We start from the raw sequence: 20221 nt of genomic DNA, 5'->3' as shown, positions 1-20221 counted from the left end.
CATGGTAAAATCCTGTCTCTACTAAAAACACAAAAATTAGCCAGGTGTGGTGGCGCATGCCTGTAATCCCAGAAACTCAGGAAGCGGAGGCAGGAGAGTCATTTAAATCTGGGAGATGGAAGTTGCAGTGAGCCAAGATTGTGCCACTGTACTCTAGCCTGGGCAACAGAGCAAGACTGCATCTCAAACAAAAACTAGCAAACAAACAAAATTCTACTTTAGTCCCCTGCTTTTCTTGAAATATCCTCTTTCCAAACAGAAAATCCTCTCACACATGTTGAATATTAAGAGAAAGAAATCTGACCTCAAAGAAAAATTGTCTTAGTTTGGGTTCAAAAAAAAAAAAAAAAGTTTAAATAGAAAAATTAAGCACAGAGACAAACAAATAACAGTTCCTAAGCCTGATAAACAACTCTGAAGAACAATCTTGTAAGAAAACCTATCTTTCAGTTAAAAATGACAGAAACCCAACTCGCACAAGCTGAAGAGAAAAAAGAATCCACTGGTTCACAGAACCAGGAAGTGCAGGCCGGATGCGAGGGCTCACACCTGTAATCTCAGCACTTTTGGAGGCCAAGGTGGGCGGATTGCTTGAGTCCCAGAGTTCAAGACCAGCCTGAGCAACGTGCCAAAACCCCATCTCTACTAAAAATATAAAAATTAGCTGGGCACTGTGGAGCGCCTATAGTCCCAGCTACTCAGAAGGCTGAGGTGGGAGGATCGCTTGAGCCTGGGAGGCGGAGGCTGCAGTAAGCAGAGATCACACCAGTGCTCTCCAGCCTCGGTGACAGAGCCAGACAGTCTCAAAAAAAAAAAAGGTGGGCTTGGCTTCAAGCACAGATCAATCTGATACAGACCAGGCAAGCCCCAAAGTAGGGCTGAGCCCATGAGACTTCTTGGCTTTGCCAAGGAAAGAATTCAAGGGCAAGCTGAAGGTGAAAGAAAACAGCTTTATTGAAGCGGTAGTGTACTGTGACTGCTGCTGCAGAGCAGGTTTACCCTGTAGGCAGAGAGGAGCAGTTCAGGGCAGTCTGGCAGTCACATTTATACCTACCTTTAAATAACACGCAAATTTGGCTGGGTGTGGTGACTCATGCCTGTAATCCCAGCACTTTGGGAGGCCGAGCTGGGCAGATTACCTCAGGTCAGGAGTTTGATACCAGCCTAGTTAGCAAGGCAAAACCCTGTCTCTATTAAAAATACAAAAATTAGCTGGGCATGGTGGTATGCGCCTGTAATCCCAGCTACTCGGGAGGCTGAGGCAGGAGAATCGCTTGAACCTGGGAGGCAGAGGTTGCAGTGAGCCGAGATCATGCCACTGCACTCCAGCCTGGGCGACAGAGTGAGACTTTGTCTCAAATTAAATAAGTAAATAAAAATAACATGCAGATTAAAGGGCAGTTTATGCAGAAATTTCTAGGGAAGGAGGCTGGGCGCATTGGCTCATGCCTGTAATCCCAATACTTCCGGAGGCGAAGGCGGGCAGATCACCTGAGCTCAGGAGTTCAAGACCAGCCTGGCCAACGTGGTAAGACCCCATCTCTACTAAAATACAAAAATTAGCTGGGCGTGGTGGCGCATACCTGTAATTCCAGCTACTCAGGAGGCTGAGGCACAAGAATCACTCGAACCTGGGAGGCGGAGGTTATAGTGAGCCGAGATCATGCCACTGCACTCCAGCCTGGGTGACAGAGCAAGACTCTGTCTCTAAATAAATAAATAAATGGTTACATTTGTACCCTTCATAGCGTAAGGTGGAGGATTCACATTAAATGTCAGTTTCTTTTTTTTTTTTTCTGAGATGGAGTCTTGCTCTGTCACCCAGGCTGGAGTGCAGCTGCATGATCTCAGCTCACTGCAACTTCCACCTCCCAGGTTCAAGCAATTCTGCCTCAGCCTCCCAAGTAGCTGGGATTACAGGTGCCCACCACCACACCCAGCTAATTTTTGTATTTTTAGTGGAGACAAGGTTTCACCATTTTGGCCAAGTTGGTCTCAAACTCCTGACCTCATGATCTGCCCACCTAGGCCTCCCAAAGTGCTGAGATGACACGCGTGAGCCACCATGCCCAGCCGATAGTTTCTTAATAAGTAGAAAGCTCATCTAAGAACAAAAGGTCAGACATCCTTGCTATAGGAAGTTGTTCATTTTTAAAGCAGAATCATGAGAACATGAGAGCTGGTACTATATGCCAGTGTAATGCCAAATATCTTTCATTTGGAATGATATGATTAAAGCCAAATGACCAAGATGTCTTCCAGAAGGCACATGTAATAAATATATTTTAAAGCCCTGGTTATCCTTACAATTGAGGCATATTTAGGTATTTCAGATCATCAAGGGTGACACGAAAATCTTTAAAACAAAATTAATGTTAAATCAATTTTATTTAAAGCCATAAATAAATAAGCCAATTAACACTCAAGTCTGAGAGGCCTGCAATCTTTTTAACAATACCGTAGTCCAAAAAGACTAATACTTATTGCTGATTCAGCTCACAATATTACCCCTTTCCAGACAACAGCACATTCAAATGTTCAAGAAAACATTTTATGGGCACCTTTTATGGGCATTTGAGATTCACAGAGCAATGGGCCATGGCCCTGCACTCAAGGAGCTTACAATGTAGCTGGAGAGACACAAAACATCCAGAACAGACATGAGGGGCTGGCTCTACCTCCACACCTCTATCTGAACAAAAACGATTACTGGCTTAAGTCCTCGTGTTTTAACACACGAGCCACAGGAATATCTTAGCAAATACGCACTTTATCAAGTTTCAATTTGACATGTCAAAACAAAAGTTTTTATGTTGTTCATTTATATTTGTATTCACTCAGATTTCCACTCAATCAAATTAAAAGAGAAAGACATAATTCCAAGCCAACTATACCATAATGTTTGCTGTCCTCGATGAAAGGATAGGTTGCTTGTTCATGTCCTAGAATTTCTCCATAGTTCCACATCTTGAGGCCAAGTTCAGCAGTTTTTACTGCCAAACCGATGTGTAAATTCGGATAGTGTGTAGACAGCGCCCCATCCTACCTTGGGATCCATACTGATGAAATCATTCAGGTTCATTTTGGAATCTAAAAAAATATATGAAAAAAATGTCCACTGAAAACACAATTTTGGTTTAACAGCAATAAAACAATGCAGAAGACCAAAAGTAGGTAAAATTATTCAAATAGATAAGGGCTCAATGTCACTTCTGTGGTTTTCTTGCCTTGAATGTATAACTTCAATCCAATCATGACAAAACGCACACACTCAAACTGAGGGAAACAGAATATCAGCAAAGAGGGGACTACACAGAGTCAGAGCTCCAAAGATCAGCAGAGGGGACCCCCTGAGTCTTTGGCTAAGTACTGATCTTTTCTATGGAACGAAACTTCATGAGGCCAGGGAAAGAAGCACCAAGAAGGGGTGGGTCTAATAATCCCTAGAACTTCCACAGGGCTAGAAATAATTCATGTCACCATCAGCCAGAGTGGAGAGAACTCGTAACATGCAGCGTTCAGTAGCATCCTCAGAAGGGTCATGTCAGAGTAGGGGGGCTAAATTAGCCCTCGATGAAAGGCTGCTCTGAGCCAAGCACAGTGGCTCACACCTGTAATCCCAGCACTTTGGGAGGTCGAGGCGGGCAGATCACTTGAGGTCAGAAGTTAAGGGAACAGCCTGGCCAACATGGTGAAACCCCATCTCTACTAAAAATACAAAAATTAGTTGGGTATGGTGGCACACCTCTCTAATCCCAGCTACTCAGGAGGCTGAGACAGGAGAATTGCTTGAACCTTGGAATTGGAGGGTGTAATGAGCCAAGATCATGCCACTTCACTCCAGCCTGGGCAACAAAGCAAAGCTTTGTCTCAAAAAAAAAAAAAAGGAAAGAAAGAAACGCTACTCTGAACCTTCACTCAAAAAGATTAAAAGCAGCCAGGCGTGGTGGCTCACACCTATAATCCCAGGACTTTGGGAAGCTGAGACGGGTGGATCATTTGAGGTCAGGAGTTCGAGACCAGCCTGGCCAACGTGGTAAAACCCCATCTCTACTAAAAATACAAAAATTAGCCAGGTGTGGTAGTGGATGCCTAGAATCTGAGCTACTTGGGAGGCTGAGACAGGAGAATCGCTTGAACCCAGGAGGCAGAGGTTGTAGTGAGCCAAGATTGTGCCACTGCACTCCAGCCTGGGCAACAGAGCAAGACTCCGTCTCAAAAAAAAAAAAAAAAAAAAAGGAGTTAATCCTGGCCAGCGTGGTGGCTCATGCCTATAATCTCAGTATTTTGGGAGGCCAAGGTAGGAGCAATATACTGAGACCCTATCTTGATTTAAAAAAAAAAGAGTCAATTCCATAACTAAATCCATCATACCCAATAATGCATGTATCTAAAACATGCATTAATTTAAAGTCTGTTTTCTTTTTTTTTGAGACAGAGTCTCCCTCTGTCACCCAGGCTACAGTGCAGTGGTGCAATCTTGGCTCATTGTGACCTCCACCTCCCAGATTCAAGCGATTCTCCTGCCTCAGCCTCCTGAGTAGCTGAGATTACAGGCGTGCACCACCACGCCTGGCTAATTTTTGGTTTATATGGGCCAGGCACAGTAGCTCACCCCTGTAATCCCAGCACTTTGGGAGGCCAAGGTGGAAGGATCACCTGAGGCCAGGAGTTCAAGACCAGCCTGGCCCACATGGCAAAACCTCATGTCTACTAAAAATATAAAAACTAGCCAGGTGTGGCCAGGCGCGGTGGCTCACGCCTGTAATCCCAGCACTTTGGGAGGCCAAGCCGGGCAGATCACGAGGTCAGGAGATCGAGACCATCCTGGCTAACATGGTAAAACCCCATCTCTACTAAAAATACAAAAAAAAAAATTAGCTAGGCGTGGTGGCAGGCGCCTGTAGTCCCAGCTACACAGGAGGCTGAGGCAGGAGAATGGCATGAACCCTGGAGGCGGAGCTTGCAGTGAGCCGACACTGCACCACTGCACTCCAGCATGGGTGACAGAGTGAGACTCCATCTCAAAAAAAAAAAAAAAAAAACTAACCAGGTGTGATGGTGCATGCCTGTAATCCCAACTAATCCAGAGGCTGAGGCATGAAAATTGCTTGAACTTGGGAGATGGAGGTTGCAGTGAGCTGGGATCGTGCCACTGCACTCCAGCCTGGGCGACAGAGTCTCAACAAAAAAAAAAAAAAAAAAAGAAAGAAAATTGGGCTGGCAGTGCTCACCTCGGCAGCCCATATAGTAATTGGGCTGGCAAAAGCCCAGCACAAAACAGCATCCAATGACTGGTAGTCATTAAAACCAAAGGAATTGCCCCAGTCGGACCAGGGCTGACAAGGGGTTCACTAAATGCTGGCTATGCACTAGGTTCTGTCTTAGGTGCTCACATCTCGAGGGGAAACAGGTAGCTGCTAAAGGCACACTGTAGCCAGACCAGGCCCTGTAGAGCAGGTTGCTGTAGATGCTAAGGCAGACCCCTCAAGCCCTCTCCTTACCAGGAAGCTTCCCCAGTTCTCACACTGAGGCCAGGAAGCAGCTCTGTGTACTGATAAGCAATTCCAATATAAATTTTTTAAATTATGAGAGCTTTTCACAGAGAACCTCAAAAATCAGAGTTTGAATCCTCTCTTAGTGTTCAGTCCTCTCAAATATGCCAAATGTACTTTTTACTTTCCTCCTTGTTAAACTATTTTTTTCTTCCTCTTTTTTTTTTTGAGATGGAATCTCACTCTTGTCACTTAGGCTGGAGTGCAGTGGTGCGATCTTGGCTCACTGCAACCTCTGCCTCCCGGTTCAAGCAATTCTCCTGTCTCAGTCACCCAAGGAGCTGGGACTACAGGCACACACCACCATACCCGGCTAACTTTTGTATTTTTAGTACAGACAGAGTTTCACTACATTGGTCAGGCTAGTCTCGAACTCCTGACCTCAGGTGGTCCACCCACCTCAGCCTCCCAAAATGCTGGGATTACAGGCATGAGCCACCACGCTCAGACCCTTTTTGAAGTACTAACACTACTGCCCTATTTTTCTGACATGCTGCAGAGCTCACAGAGCACTTTCACACAGACTGTATTATCCAGGTGTTGGGATGATCTCACCCCTAAGTGGGAATGTCGTGAATTACTTACAAACGTAAATAATGCCTCAAACTCATATGAATGCCAAACAATAGTAATAGGGTGAAGGACCCTTTATTTTCTTAAATGTCAGGAAATTATCAACCGGTTGATGCCTAAAAGCACATAAATGAGACAAGTGGTACAATAAAACCTGTTGGCGCTCACCTCCCTCTAATGCAGATTTTATTATATAGCCAAAGTGACATTTCACACATCATAAGGATGCAATGGGGATTTCTTTCACCATAGCACAAAACCCTACCATGGCAAGGTGCTACCAGTCCCGCTGTTAAATGACACAAGCATGCGAGTCTCCTGATGTTCAGTGTCCCCACAGTAGCTATATCCAATAATCCAGCAGTTTGCAGGTGCCATGGTTCTGATCCTTAACACCCTTCCTCTCCCACGAGTTTTTATGCCTTCCAGTCCTATTCTCTGTGCCTTCATTTCTGAATCTAATACACACACAGAAGTAGTATTTCCTATGACCTCCTTATCATTCATGGAATTTTTTTTTTTTTTTTTTGAGATGGAGTCTCCCTCTGTCACCCAGGCTGGAACGCAGTGGCCCAATCTCGGCTCACTGCAAGCTCCGCCTCCTGGGTTCATGCCATTCTCCTGCCTCAGCCTCCCGAGTAGCTGGGACTACAGGCGCCCGCTACCATGCCCGGCTAATTTTTTGTATTTTTAGTAGAGACAGGGCTTCACCGTGTTAGCCAGGATGGTCTCGATCTCCTGACCTCGTGATCTGCCCATCTTGGCCTCCCAAAGTGCTGGGATTCATTCATGGAGTTTTTTTCAAAGAATGACCTGACTTTTGTCCTCCATTAAGGAAAAATGCTGATGTGTATGTGATCAATCAGAATCCCCCCTGAGAAGGCATCCTGGCTCACCTCCAGTCTCAATGCAGGGATACGGCGGTGGAGGCTCTCTCCAATTCCCACTGGAGTCTTTCATGTGAGATCGGTCAGAAGCAAAGTTCTTCAAATATGAATCTGCACGGATCACTCTAAATTTCCTGCAGAAAAATCAATATACACTCACATTAGGGAGGTGTCACGTTTGAAATTCTAACTCCATTTTTATATGGACTCATTTCCTATGACATGCACAAAACTACTCATGCATTTCTGTATGGTTAGTAACACAGGCAACTTTACTACATATTAGAGAAGCATAGGAAATGATCAACTAAAACCCGAAACAGAAAGGCAAAGGCACAAAATATATCTGGTTGCCTTGATTTACTCGATTTGTGTATCAAGGGCAACGGGCATGATTTTCTGATGCTGCCCTCACAGCCCTCTCAATAGTGACAGCACAAGGTATCCTCACAAAAACAAAAATATAAGAAAAATCCCCAACCTGCTTGAAGTTAAATGTTTGAGATCTCATCACACAAAATTTTAAAAGAATGACAACCTTTTATATGATAGATAACTTTTAAAGCTTTAAAACATTTTGAATCTCCTGTGTTGCAAATACATCATTCTGAAACATCAACTCAATGGTGATGCCAGACGAGATCTTTACAAAACAATTGTCAAAAAAAAAAAAGAACCTCTGTGGAATCGTCAAATTCTTACTTCAGAAAATAAGTAAATCCATCCTGAATGTCCTCACCTCCTAAACTGTGGGTGAATGTCATCATCAGACTTAAAGGCATCTTCTACGTAAGTGTCAAAGAGGCAGGGAAATGGCAAGACAGTATCGAGATCATAAATGAAGCTCTGTCCTCCACTTGAAACATGAAGCAAAACAACATGGTAATCCTAGAAGTAAAAGTTGCTGAAGTTAAACCAAGTTACTTCATAATGATGAAATCCCAGTATTCAGACACATACATTATCACTAAAAAGGATATAGGACTGCTACAGCCCTCCTTATAATAGCAAAATACAATAAAGCAAACACAACACCCTGAAAACACGAAAACAGACTAAATGTCCACAGATAGGGAAATGGTTAAATAATGGAAATGTTCATAGTCATTAAATGCACATCCTCTGAAACTGCAATTTTACCTCTAGGAAACTTTTTTTTTTTTTTGAGATGGAGTCTTACTCTGTCACCCAGGTTGGAGTGCAATGGCACGATCTCAGCTCACTGCAACTCACACCTGCCGGGTTCAAGCAATTCTCTTGTGTCAGCCTCCCAAGTAGCTGGGATTGCAAGTGCACACCACGATGGCCAGCTAATTTTTGTATTTTTAGTAGAGACAGGGTTTCATCATGCTGGCAAGGCTGGTCTCGAACCCCTGACCTCAGGTGATCCACCCGCCTCAGCCTCCAAAAGTGCTGGGATTACAGGCGTGAGCCACCGCGCCTGGCCCCACCTATTTTTTTTTATTGAGACAGAGTCTTGCTCTATCACCCAGGCTGGAGTGCAGTGGCATGATCTCAGCTCACTGCAACCTCTGCCTCCTGGGTTCAAGCGATTCTCCTACCTCAGCCTCCTGAGTAGCTGGGACTACAGACACCTGCCACCACGCCCAGCTAATTTTTGTATTTTTAGTAGAGATGGTGTTTCACCATGTTGGCCAGGCTGGTCTCCAACTTCTGGCCTCAAGTGATCCCCCCGCCTCAGCCTCCCAAAGTGCTGGAATTACAGGTGTGAGCCACAGTGCCGGCCCCACCTGCTATTTGTTAAAAGCTATCTGTATATAAAGACATACGTGCGCATTCAGAAGTACATTTGCATGCATGTGAATGCAAAGGAAAATGTCTGCAAGGATTTGCTCCAAACTAATAACAAAGGAGGCTTCTGGGGGTCAGCCTGGAGAGGAGAAGGAGGACTTTAATTTCTAGTTTGGAACCACTTTTGCAATTAAAAGAAAAGAAAAATTATTTTTTAAAAAAAGAAGTTAGCCAAGCCTTCATCTGTAGCCACTAAGGGAGAAAGAAAAAGACAGCTTTTCCCACACAGCTCTGTCACGGTGTGGATGTTAATTCTCACCCTCACTCTCAGACTCAAGGTACTGCCCAACACCAGCGATGAGCTGAAAGGGATTTCAGGGAGGTGATCAAGGGACATGAGCAATGTGGTGCTCTGAGTTCTTCCAAAGAAAAACGCTCTCATAGAGAACAGCACTGTGAAATCAAAGCAACCTAGCAACATTAGTAATACCATCTCATATTTCTACAATATCTCAGAGTTTAAAAGGCATTTTCTTTCTCAAATATCATTCTACTTGAGCCCTGTATAAATCCTATGAGGCAAGAACAATACTTAAGACTAGGGATGCTGTGCCTTTAAAAGCCTGAGTGCTGCCTTTGGCTCTATCTTAGCGAAACAGAAAGATTCAAAAATGAATGCCTATTCTCTGGACTTCCCCAGATACATCCTATCCTCCATGACCCCAAACAGTCCACCACTGCCTCCCACTGGGTCTGCTCATGTCATTCCCCTCCATCTGCAGCAACCTTCTCTACCTCTTTCCACCACACAAGCTCCAGCTAAAGGCTTTCTTCCCACCAATCAATTTTTTATCTTCTCCTATCCCCTGCCAGAATCTCTGCCTTACCCAAATTCTGTTTCTCTCTTAACATCTTATAACTCATATTACAGGTTTGTTGTTGTTGTTTTGAGACGGAGTCTCTCTCATGTCACCCAAGCTGGAGCACAGTGGCATGATCCTGGCTCACTGCAACCTCCACCTCCGGGGTTCGAGCGATTTTCCCACCTCAGCCTCCCGAGTAGCTGGGATTACAGGCGTGCCACCACACCCAGCTAATTTTTGTATTTTTAGTAGAGATGGGGTTTCACCATGTTGACCAGGCTGGTCTCGAACTCCCGGCCTCAAGTGATCTCCCTGTCTCTGCCTCCCAAAGTGCTGGGATTACAGGCGTGAGCCACTGTGCCCAGTCCCATATCAGTTTTTTTGAACCACACACTCTCTATTCTATGTGAAAGACTGTGCTGCTGAACTGCAGATGCAAAGATGAAAAAGATAAGTTCTCACCCTCAACAAGTTCCCAGAGGGGGGAGGGGGGAGAGATGGCATAAGGAGATAAACCTAATGCTAAATGACGAGTTGATGGGTGCAGCGCACCAACATGGCACATGTATACATATGTAACAAACCTGCACATTGTGCACATGTACCCTAAAACTTAAAGTATAATAATTAAATAAAATAAAAAAAATAAAATAAAATAAAATAAAATAAAATAAAATAAAATAAAAAAGAAGTTCCCAGAGAAGTGAATGGGAACCAGGTAAACTGCTGCAGGACATTGTGGAGAACAGAGAACATCAGAGGCAGGAGAGCAATGCAGGCAGGAGCAGGTAAACGCCTGGTTCCAATCTCAGCACCCCCCCTCGGCAGCCTCAGTCTCCTCTTTTATAAAATGGAGATAACTGGAGTATCTAACTCAAGGGTGTCCAACCTTTTAGCTTCCCTGGGCCACATTGGAAGAAGAAGAATTGTCTTGGGCCACACATAAAATACACTAACACTAACAATAGCTGATAAGCTAAAAAAAAAAAAAAAAAAAAAAATCACAAAAAAAATTTCATAATGTTTTAAGAAAGTTTACAAATTCGTGTTGGGCTGCATTTAAAGCTGTCTTGGGCCACATGCAGCCCACAGGCTGCAGGTTAGACAAGCTTGGTCTACCTCATAGTGCTGCTAGAAGCATTAGTGTGTAAATGGTCAACCTTTTAAAAGACAACCAAAGGCTGGGCATGGTGGCTCATGCCTGTAATTCCAGCACTTTGGGAGGCCGAGGTAGGTGGATCATATGAGGTCAGGAGTTCGAGACTAGCCTGGCCAACATGGTGAAACCCAGTCTCTACTAAAAATACAATAATGAGCCGGGTGTGGTGGTGTGCACTTGTAGCCCCAACTAGTCAGGAGGCTGAGGCACGAGAATCACTTGAACCCAGGAGAAGGAGGTTGCACTGAGCTAAGATCATGCCCCTGCACTCCGGCCTAGGCAACAGAGCAAGAATCTGTCTCAAACACAAATAAATAAAAATAAAAAATTAAAGCCAACCAAGAAAGGAAGAGGACAGGAGCCCAATGGCCAAGGAGAGTTTCACAGAGGAAAGGACCCCATTGCAGAATCTTGGCTTGCCTGATGGGGACAGCTTTCCAGAAAGAAGGTACAACTTGTGAAAAGGCATAAACAATGACTATTCACAACTCTCTAGTAAGTTCAGGTCCACATTCCTATACACTAGGCAGCTGAGGGACTGCAAAGGAAAAGCATTGGCCCAAAATTGCCTTCATGGCACAGATGAGGAGCCAAGGAATGCAGGCTTGAGCAGCGGCCTCACTCTCTGAGTTGGTTCAGTGTCTGTCCAGCTGCCAGGAAAAAACTGACTGTGCTAGGAACAGGGATGTCACCTACAGATGCCACCATCTGCTCCATGTTATTTGGTCTAAGATAGAAGCACTATAGGCATATTTTCTTTTAACTTTTTGTTTTGAAATTATTATAGGAGGACGGGCGCAGTGGCTCATGCCTGTACTCCCAGCAATTTGGGAGGCTAAGGTGGGCGGATCACTTGAGGTCAGGAGTTCGAGACCAGCCTGGCCAAAATGGCGAAACCCCATCTCTACTAAAAATAAAAAAATTAGCCAGGCGTGGTAGCACATGCCTGTAATTCCAGCTACTCAGGAGGCTGAGGCAGAGGAATTGCTTAAACCTTGGGGAGCAGAGGTTGCAGTGAGCCAAGATCATACCATTGCACTCCAGCCTAGGTGACAGAGTGAGACTCCATCTCAAAAAAAAATACATAAATAAAATTAAAAAAAAGAAATTATTATAGGAATGATTTTTTTGAGATGAAGTCTCACTGTATCGCCCAGGATGGAGTGCAGTGGTACGATCTCGGCTCACTGTAACCTCTGCCTCCCAGGTTCAAGCAATTCTCCTGCCTCAGGCACCCGAGTAGCTGGGACTACAAGCGCCCGCCACCATGCCTGGCTAATTTTTGTATTGTTAATAGAGACGGGGTTTCAGCATGTTGATCAGGCTGGTCTCGAACTCCTGACCTCAGGTGATCTGCCTGCCTCTGCCTCCCAAAGTGCTGGGATTACAGGTGTAAGCCACCACGCCCAACCTGAAATTATTATAGGAATGATTTTAAATGGCTAATGTGGCAGACATATTTGTGATGTCATAGACTTTTATCCATTTAGAACAGGAAGGGACTTTGGCAATATGTAGTCTGGCTACACGTTAGAATTATCCAGAGACTGTGTTAACAATGTAGTTTTCTGATTTAGTAAATCTAGAAAGGGGTTCAGGATTTAGTGTTCTCGAATTTTTCTCACTACTACTCACTGGTGTCTCTACTCACTCAGCAAGGCCTACCCATGCCCTACAACAGGACAGCAGCGAGGCAAAGCAAAACCTGCCAGAGGGTGTGGGGAGACTTCTTGCAACAGGATTCCCCACCCTGAGCTGCCCTGAGATGTGTAAGGCTACAGGTCCTTCCCCTCCAAGTTTCCCTAGGATGGGGAGTAAGACGACGACTCAAAATCAGCTAAGCTGTTCAGCAACAGAGATGATTTCTTGTGCATGGGACCATCTGTAACAGGGGTTAGATACCACTGCTAACAGTAACTGCCAACACTTCCTGAGTACCAGTAGCAGACACCAGGAAGATGCTTCCTGTGCATTATCTCATTTAAGCCTCACGACACCACTGACCAGGGGGAGACACTGAAGAGAGAGGGCAAATAACCTATCCGGATCCCACAGCGGACCAATGAGAGGCCTGGGACTTAAACCCAATATGCCTGACTCCAGAGCCCGTGCTCCTAACCCCAGAGCTGAGGGGCTTGGGTTTTCATGCAAGAGCAGCTTTCACTCAAGATCACCTGCTGGCAACAGAACTGAGAATGTCAGATCTGTGAGGCCAGGGGTTTTAATCTGTTTTTAGCCTGGCATATAAAACACACTCAATATATACATGTTAAATAAATGAGTGAAGCCAATCAAATGATACATAATTTTAAATAAATACCCAGAAACTAGTAGTTTGTTACATTTCATCAATGTCGCTTTCCTTTCACTTTGTTTTTGTGTTTATTAGCATAAAAACTCTGTTGGTTTTTTTTTTTCTTTTTTTTTGAGATGGAGTTTCATCCTTTTTGCCCAGGCTGGAATGCAATGGCGCGACCTTGGCTCACTGCAACCTCTGCCTCCCGGGTTCAAGCAATTCTCCTGCCTCAGCCTCCCGAGTAGCTGGGATTACAAGCACACGCCATCACATCCAGCTAATTTTTGTATTTTAGTAGAGACGGGGTTTTACCATGTTGACCAGGCTGGTCTAGAACTCCTGACCTCAGGTGATCCACCCACCTCGGCCTCCCAAAGTTCTGGGATTATAGGCATGAGCCACCGTGCCCAACCCTGGCCTCCATTCTTTAGGGGAACAGGTTAAAGTGACATGCAGATGTGTACTAAAAAGGACCCAGGTGTGAGACCCAGTTCTGCCACTGACCATGCGACTCTGAGCTACTCACTTTGCTCTGCTGTGTTTATTTCTTCCCTGAAAAATAAAGGGGTGGGAGTAGATCTGTATTTTTCAAATGCCAGTCATGTTCACCTGGGAGTTCATCAAGAACACTAACTCCTGAACCCCTCTATAGATTTACTAAATCAGAAAACTACATTATTTATTTATTTATTTAATGAGACAGGGTCTCTCTCTGTCACCCACGCTGGAGTGCAGTGGCGCAATCTCAGCTCACTGCAGCCTCCACCTCCCAGGTTCAAGCAATTCTCCTGCCTCAACCTCCCGAGTAGCTGGGACTACAGGTGCGTGCCACCATGCTCAGTTAATCTTTGTATTTTTTTTTTAGTAGAGATGGAGTTTTGCCATGTTGGCCAGACTGGCCTCGAATTCCTGGCCTCAAGTGATCCACCTACCTCAGCCTCTCAAAGTGCTGGGATTACAGGCATGAGCCACGGCGCCCGGCCTAATATTTGTATTATTATTAGAGATGGGGTTTCGCCATGTTGGCCAGGCTGGTCTTGAACTCCTGGCCTCAAGTGATCCCTCCGCTTTGGCCTCCCAAACTGCTGGGATTATAGGTGTGAGCCACCACGCCCAGCCAAAAACTACATTTTTAACAGTCTCTGGATAATTCTAATGTGTAGCCAAAGTTCCTTCCTGTGCTAAATGGTAAGAGTCTAGATCACAAGTATATCCACCATTTAAAATCATTCCTATAATAATTTCAAAACAAAAAGTTAAAAGAAAATATGACTACAATGTTTCTACCTTAGACCAAATAACATCTGTTCTCAAAAGGTCAACTTATTAATTACTGTAGCCTTTCTCTACTGCTTAGGTCACTTCTGCTTTACCAAAACATACAGAACACTAACGGGTTACAAGTCATAATGTATCAATACTCTCTGTATTAACTGTCTTACCCAGATCACAGGTCCATCTCCAGGTCTCGCCTGTTGTTTCCAGATAGGTATCTACAAAATACAATACATTTCATAAGCCATACCTTCAGTTAAACCACTACTAAATTATTTTCCCTTTTTCTTTTTGAGACAGGATTTTTTTTTTTTTTTTTTTTGAGACAGAGTCTTGCTCTGTCACGCAGGCTGGAGTGCAGTGGCACAATCTGGGCTCACTGCAAGCTCCGCCTCCCAGGTTCAAGCCATTCTCCTGCCTCATTTTCCCAAGTAGCTGGGATTACAGGCATGCGCCACCACACCCGGCTACTATTTTATATTTTTTTGATAGACAAAGGGTTTCACCATGTTGGCCAGGCTGGTCTCAAACTCCTGATCTCAGGTGATCTGCCCACCTCGGCCTCCCAAAGTGCTGGGATTACAGGCGTAAGCCACTGCGTCCAGCCAAGACGGGATCTTGCGATGCTGGAATGCACTCTTGCTGGAGTGCAGTGGCTACTCACAGGTGCCATCATAGTACACTGCAGCCTTGAACTCTTGGCTTCAAGTGATCTGCCCGCCTCAGCCACCTCCCAAGTAGCTGGGACTACAGGCACGTGTCATTGTACCTGGCTACTACTAAATTAATTAAAGCAAAACATACATGAGAAATAAAATATTTTTAAGTATGCAAAAATCAAGGTGAAGGAATGAATGAAGAGGAAGAAATCTAAATCCTTCTAAGTATCCCCAACAATGAAAGCTCTCAAGAGCACAAGTTATTGTATAATGGTCTTCAGAGAGTGAAAAGGGATCTGAACAAGGAATCAGAAGTCCTGGCAGGTATCAAATCTTGCTTTCCCATTTAATTATTCATAGGGCCACCCTAAGTCTTAATTTCCTCATCTATAAAATGAAGAAAGTTGTCCAAACCTTGCCTGCTTCACAGGGCTTCCATTGGGATCAAATGAGATGATACCTGCAAACGTGTTTTATAAAATATGAAGGGCTTACTTTTTCTAATTCTTCATATAAGTTGACTGTAGTTCTATTTAAACTCCAGAGACAAATCCTTACTTTAAAACTGAGAGTATGCGTCTCTAAGCAATTAAAAAAAAGTCTACATCTTCCATCTTGAATTTAAAAAAAGAAAAAAAAATGGCCAGGCACAGTGGCTCATGCCTGTAAATCCCAGCACATCGGGAGGCCAAGGCAGACAGGTCACCTGAGGTCAGGAGTTCGAGACCAGACTGGCCAACATGGAGAAAGCCTGTCTGTACTGAAAATACAAAAATTAGCCGGGCATGGTGGTGGGCACCTGTAGTCCCAGCTACTCGGGAGCCTGAGGCACAAAAATCACTTGAACCTGGGAGGCAGAGGTTGCAGCGAGCCGAGATCGCGTCATTGTGCTATAGCCTGGGCGATGGAGTGAGACTCCGTATCAAAAAAGAAAAGAAAAAACAAACAAAAATACACGTCTACATTAATACCTAAAGAAAAGGGACTTTATCTGTGTAGACCATCACATATTTCCTTACCTAAAGTAAGGGACTTAGCTGGGCATGGTGGCTCACGCCTGTACTCCCAGCACGTTGTGGGGCTGAAGTAGGAGGATCACTTGAGGCCAGGAGTTCGAGACCAGCCTGGTCAACATAGCAAAACTCCATCTCTACTAAAAAATACAAAAATTAGCTGGGCTTGGTGGCACATGCCTGTAGTCTCAGCTACTCAGGAGGCTGAGGCAGGAGAATTGCTTGAAACTGGGAAGTGGAGGTTGCAGTGAGCCAAGAATCACGCCACTGCACTCCAGCCTGGGCGACAGAAGGGACTCAACTCTTCTAACTCAATCGTGCCTTGTAAGGAAAAAAATCTCATTCAAAAGCAAACTTTTAAATGTTGCTGTATTTAATAAAGCACACTTCAGAAGAGTACTACACCCATGCTATATTTAGCTTCTTTTTTTTTTTAATTTAGCTTTTAATGTCATCCTAAATCTCTTGTTTTCTTTCTGCAATCACTCACCAACTTACCATCTTCCTCTCATTAGATATGAAGACAGCATAACATTCTTCTAAAGGATACTGGTCATGGTTTTTGATGTATTCACAGAGCTTCCAAATATTTTCTTCACTGAAATAAAATAATTGTTTAATCAAGATTAGAGAACATTCTGTGTGTCTTTTAAATTTGAACAAAATACTGATGATGACATCAAAAAGTTGGAAAAGACCTTAAACACCATGTCATCCAACAACTGGCTAACGTTTGAATCTCCTCTAAAACATCCCAACAAGCTGGTATTCAACCTATACTGTGTGTAAACCCCCCTCCACACAGAGCTAATAACCTCCCTAGCAGTGCTTGTACATGGAGGCATTTTATAACTGATAAAATATGTCAATATTCTATTAGTTTTGGGCCCAGCAACTTGTGATACAGCTGAAATTCTAACTCAGCCACTTACAAGATAAGAACCTTTGACAAAGGCCAGGTGTGGTGGCTCAGGCTGGTAATCCCAGCACTTTGGGAGGCTGAGGCGGGCAGATCACGAGGTCAGGAGTTCGAAAACAGCCTGGCCAAGAGACCAGCCTGACCAATATGGTGAAACCCCGTCTCTACTAAAAATACTAAAACTAGCCAGGCATGGTGGTGGGTGCCTGTAATCCCAGCTACTTGGGAGGCTGAGGCAGGAGAATTGCTTGAACCTGAGAGACAGAAGTTGCAGTGAGCCAAAGATCACACCATTGCACTCCAGCCTGGGCAACAGAGCAAGACTCCAACTCAAAAAAAAAAAAAAAAAAAAAAAAACTTTGACCATCTTGACCTCTCCAAGAATCTGCTTTTCTCATTTGTAAAATGGGCATAATCATATACTGTAAACACACAAAAATCTTGGTTAACACTGGTTCCCTGCTCTCTTTAGAAATGGGGCAGGATGGGTGTTTTGGGTTGGAAGCCTCCTGGCTGGAAAGAATCAGGAGCAATTATGTGATATGTCCAGGAACTCATTTGGGGGGAATCCCTGTGAGTGGGATTCCCCATGCTCCTCTAGTAAGGAAGGGACATAATTTTATTTTTTTTATTATTTATTTATTTATTTTTGGAGACAGACTCTAACTTCACTGCCCAGGATGGAGTGCAGTGGTGTGATCTCGGCTCACTGCAACCTCCACTTCTTAGGTTCAAGTCATTGTCGTGCCTCAGCCTCCTGAGTGGCTGGGATTACAGGCGTGCACCACCACGCCCGGCTAACTTTTGTATTTTCAGTAGAGACGGCGTTTCACCATGTTGGCCAGGCTGGTCTCAAACTCTTGACCTCAAGTGATCCACCCACCTCAGCCTCCCAAAGTGCTGGGATTACAGAGTGAGCCACTGTGCCCAGACTATGTTTATTTTTAGAGATACAGTCTCACTCCATAGCCCAGGCTGAAGTGCAGTGGCTCAATCACAGCTCACCGCAGCCTCAAACTCCCAGCTTCAGACTCCTGAGTAGCTGGGACCACAGATGCACACCACCACACCCAACTAATTTTAAAAATTATTTTTGTGTGTGTGGAGACAAGGTCTTGCCACGCTGTCCAGGCTGGTCTTGAACTGCTGGGCTCAAGCAATCTTCCCACCTCAACCTTCCTAAGTACTGGGATTACAGGTATGAGCCACTGTGCCTGGCCTTCTCAAGAGGCCTGATTTTTAGAAAGTTCTTTCTCATACTGAACTGAAATCAATCTTCCCATACTTTTGCCCCAGATGAATCTCTCTTCTACGTGACAGGTCTTTGGTTATCTGAAGCAGTGGTCGGAACCCACCTAAGTAAAGTGATGCTCAGTACATCAAACAGAGCAGTAACCGAGCTGCACCCCTATACACAGGAAACCAGTCACTGCAGGCAGTACTCACAGCTCAGCTGTTGGGTTCCTATCTTTTTCTAATAAGATATACAGCATCTTTGCTCAAAATGAGCTATACTAACACTCTGTTCACAGAATGTGGCTCAGTCTGTCAAAGCCTAGTTTCTTTTTTTGGTGGGGAGGGGGGACAGAGTCTCGCTCTGTCACCCAGGCTGGAGTGCAGTGACACAATCTCGGCTCACTACAACCTCCACCTCCTGGATTCAAGTGATTCTCCTGCCTCAGCCTCCTAAGTAGCTGGGACTACAGATGCACGCCACCACTTCTGGCTAATTTTTGTATTTGTAGTAGAGATGGGGTTTCACATGTTGGCCATCACATGTTGGCCATCACATGTTGGCCATGGCTGGTCTTGAACTCCTGATCTCATGTGATCCACCTGCCTCGCCCTCCCAAAATGCTGGGATTACAGGTATGAGCCACTGCACCCGGCCCAAAGCCTAATTTCATCCACGCCATGCTACCTAAAAATGAAGCAAGGCATGAACAGCCCTGAGGATGGTCACCATCTTACGGAAGCAGACACCCTTTCAGTTCATCAATCTTTGCCTTGCCTGTCTCAAATGCTCCATAAAACTAGGCTTAAAATACAGAAGTTGGACATATTTTTCTCCCATGGTTTTCTTTTTCTCTAAAATAACTAAGAAACCACAAGGGAAAAGTGATGGTTGTGGTTAAAAAAAAAAAAAAAAAAAGTTGGGGGGGGGGTGGAGATTGCTACTGCTACTGACTACTTCATATGATAATGTACTATACAGTAATAAAAATTTACTGACTGGGCTGGGCATGGTGGCTCACATCTGTAATCCCAGCACTTTGGGAGGCTGAGGCGTGTGGATCACCTGAGGTCAGGTGTTTGAGACCAGTCTGGCCAATGTGGTGAAACTCTGTCTCTACTAAAAATACAAAAATTAGCTGGGAGTGGTGGCTGGTGCCTGTAATCCCAGCTACTCGGGAGGCTGAGGCAGGAGAATTGCTTGAACCCAGGGGCGGAGGTTGCAGTTAGCCAAGACTGTGTCACTGCACTCCAGCCTGGGTGACAGAGAAAAACAACCTCTAAAAAAAAAAATTTTACTGACTGTTTCAACATGACATATGGTATATATACAGTCGATAAAATTTCCTTAATCTAAATGTTCTAAGGCCAGGTTTGAAGAAGACAATTATCTCTCTGGCTTATAGAAGTTTTGGGGGAGTTTACCGCAAATATCTTCAAGAGCCTATAATGTACAAAATACTGTGCTAAGTGCTTGGAGGATATGATGATAAATTAGAGCTTACAGACCATGAGCAGAGACATACAAATCCATAAATGGCAAGCATCATAGAAGGCCATAAAAGATGCATGCAGAAAGGAAGAGGGAGTCATTAATTCGGAGGGAAATGGGAAGAGGTACAGGTTGTAGTTTCTCTTTGTTCATTCCCCTCTAAGGGTGAGCTTAGAGTTAATACAAAGGGGCCGGGCGAGGTGGTTCATGCCTGTAATCCAGGCACTTAAGGAGGCCAAGGCAGGCAGATCACCTGAGGTCAGGAGTTTAAGACCTCGGATCACCTGAGGTTGGGAGTTCAAGACCAGCCTGGCCAACATGACAAAACCCTATTAAAAATACAAAAATTAATGGCCGGGCGCAGTGGCTCACGCCTGTAATCCCAGCACTCTGGGAGGCCGAGGCGGGTGGATCATGATGTCAGGCGTTCAAGACCAGCCTGGCCAACATAGTGAAACCCCGTCTCTACTAAAAATACAAAAAATTAGATGGGTGTAGTGGCAGGCACCTGTAATCCCAGCTACTCTGGAGCCTGAGGCAGGAGA

The 20221-nt window shown here is 44.6% G+C and overlaps 1 protein-coding gene across 7 annotated transcripts in view; it reads right to left on the bottom strand.

The window, feature by feature from the left end:
* The window catches only part of NTAQ1 (N-terminal glutamine amidase 1), a 31357-nt gene that overhangs the window by 3847 nt on the left and 7289 nt on the right, over positions 1 to 20221 (bottom strand). For 4 of the 7 annotated variants that reach the window (XM_058444426.1, XM_032760374.2, XM_058444427.1 and 1 more), the window contains exons 2-6: positions 16531 to 16630; positions 14528 to 14578; positions 7755 to 7903; positions 7025 to 7149; positions 3047 to 3090 (exon numbers count right to left, since the gene is read on the bottom strand). In XM_058444426.1, coding sequence (XP_058300409.1) covers positions 3047 to 3090; positions 7025 to 7149; positions 7755 to 7903; positions 14528 to 14578; positions 16531 to 16630 — 469 coding nt within the window. Of the gene's footprint in view, positions 1 to 2056; positions 3091 to 7024; positions 7150 to 7754; positions 7904 to 14527; positions 14579 to 16530; positions 16631 to 20221 lie in introns of those variants that run through there. The other 3 variants (XR_004371001.2, XR_004371002.2, XM_032760375.2) reach the window with 2 other exon arrangements.

This window comes from Hylobates moloch, unplaced genomic scaffold (genome assembly GCF_009828535.3).
Source record: "Hylobates moloch isolate HMO894 unplaced genomic scaffold, HMol_V3 SCAFFOLD_9, whole genome shotgun sequence".
In the NCBI taxonomy this organism is placed as follows: domain Eukaryota; kingdom Metazoa; phylum Chordata; class Mammalia; order Primates; family Hylobatidae; genus Hylobates; species Hylobates moloch.
Note: the sequence above shows the minus strand (reverse complement) of the source record. Positions and strands in the feature narration are given on the sequence as shown.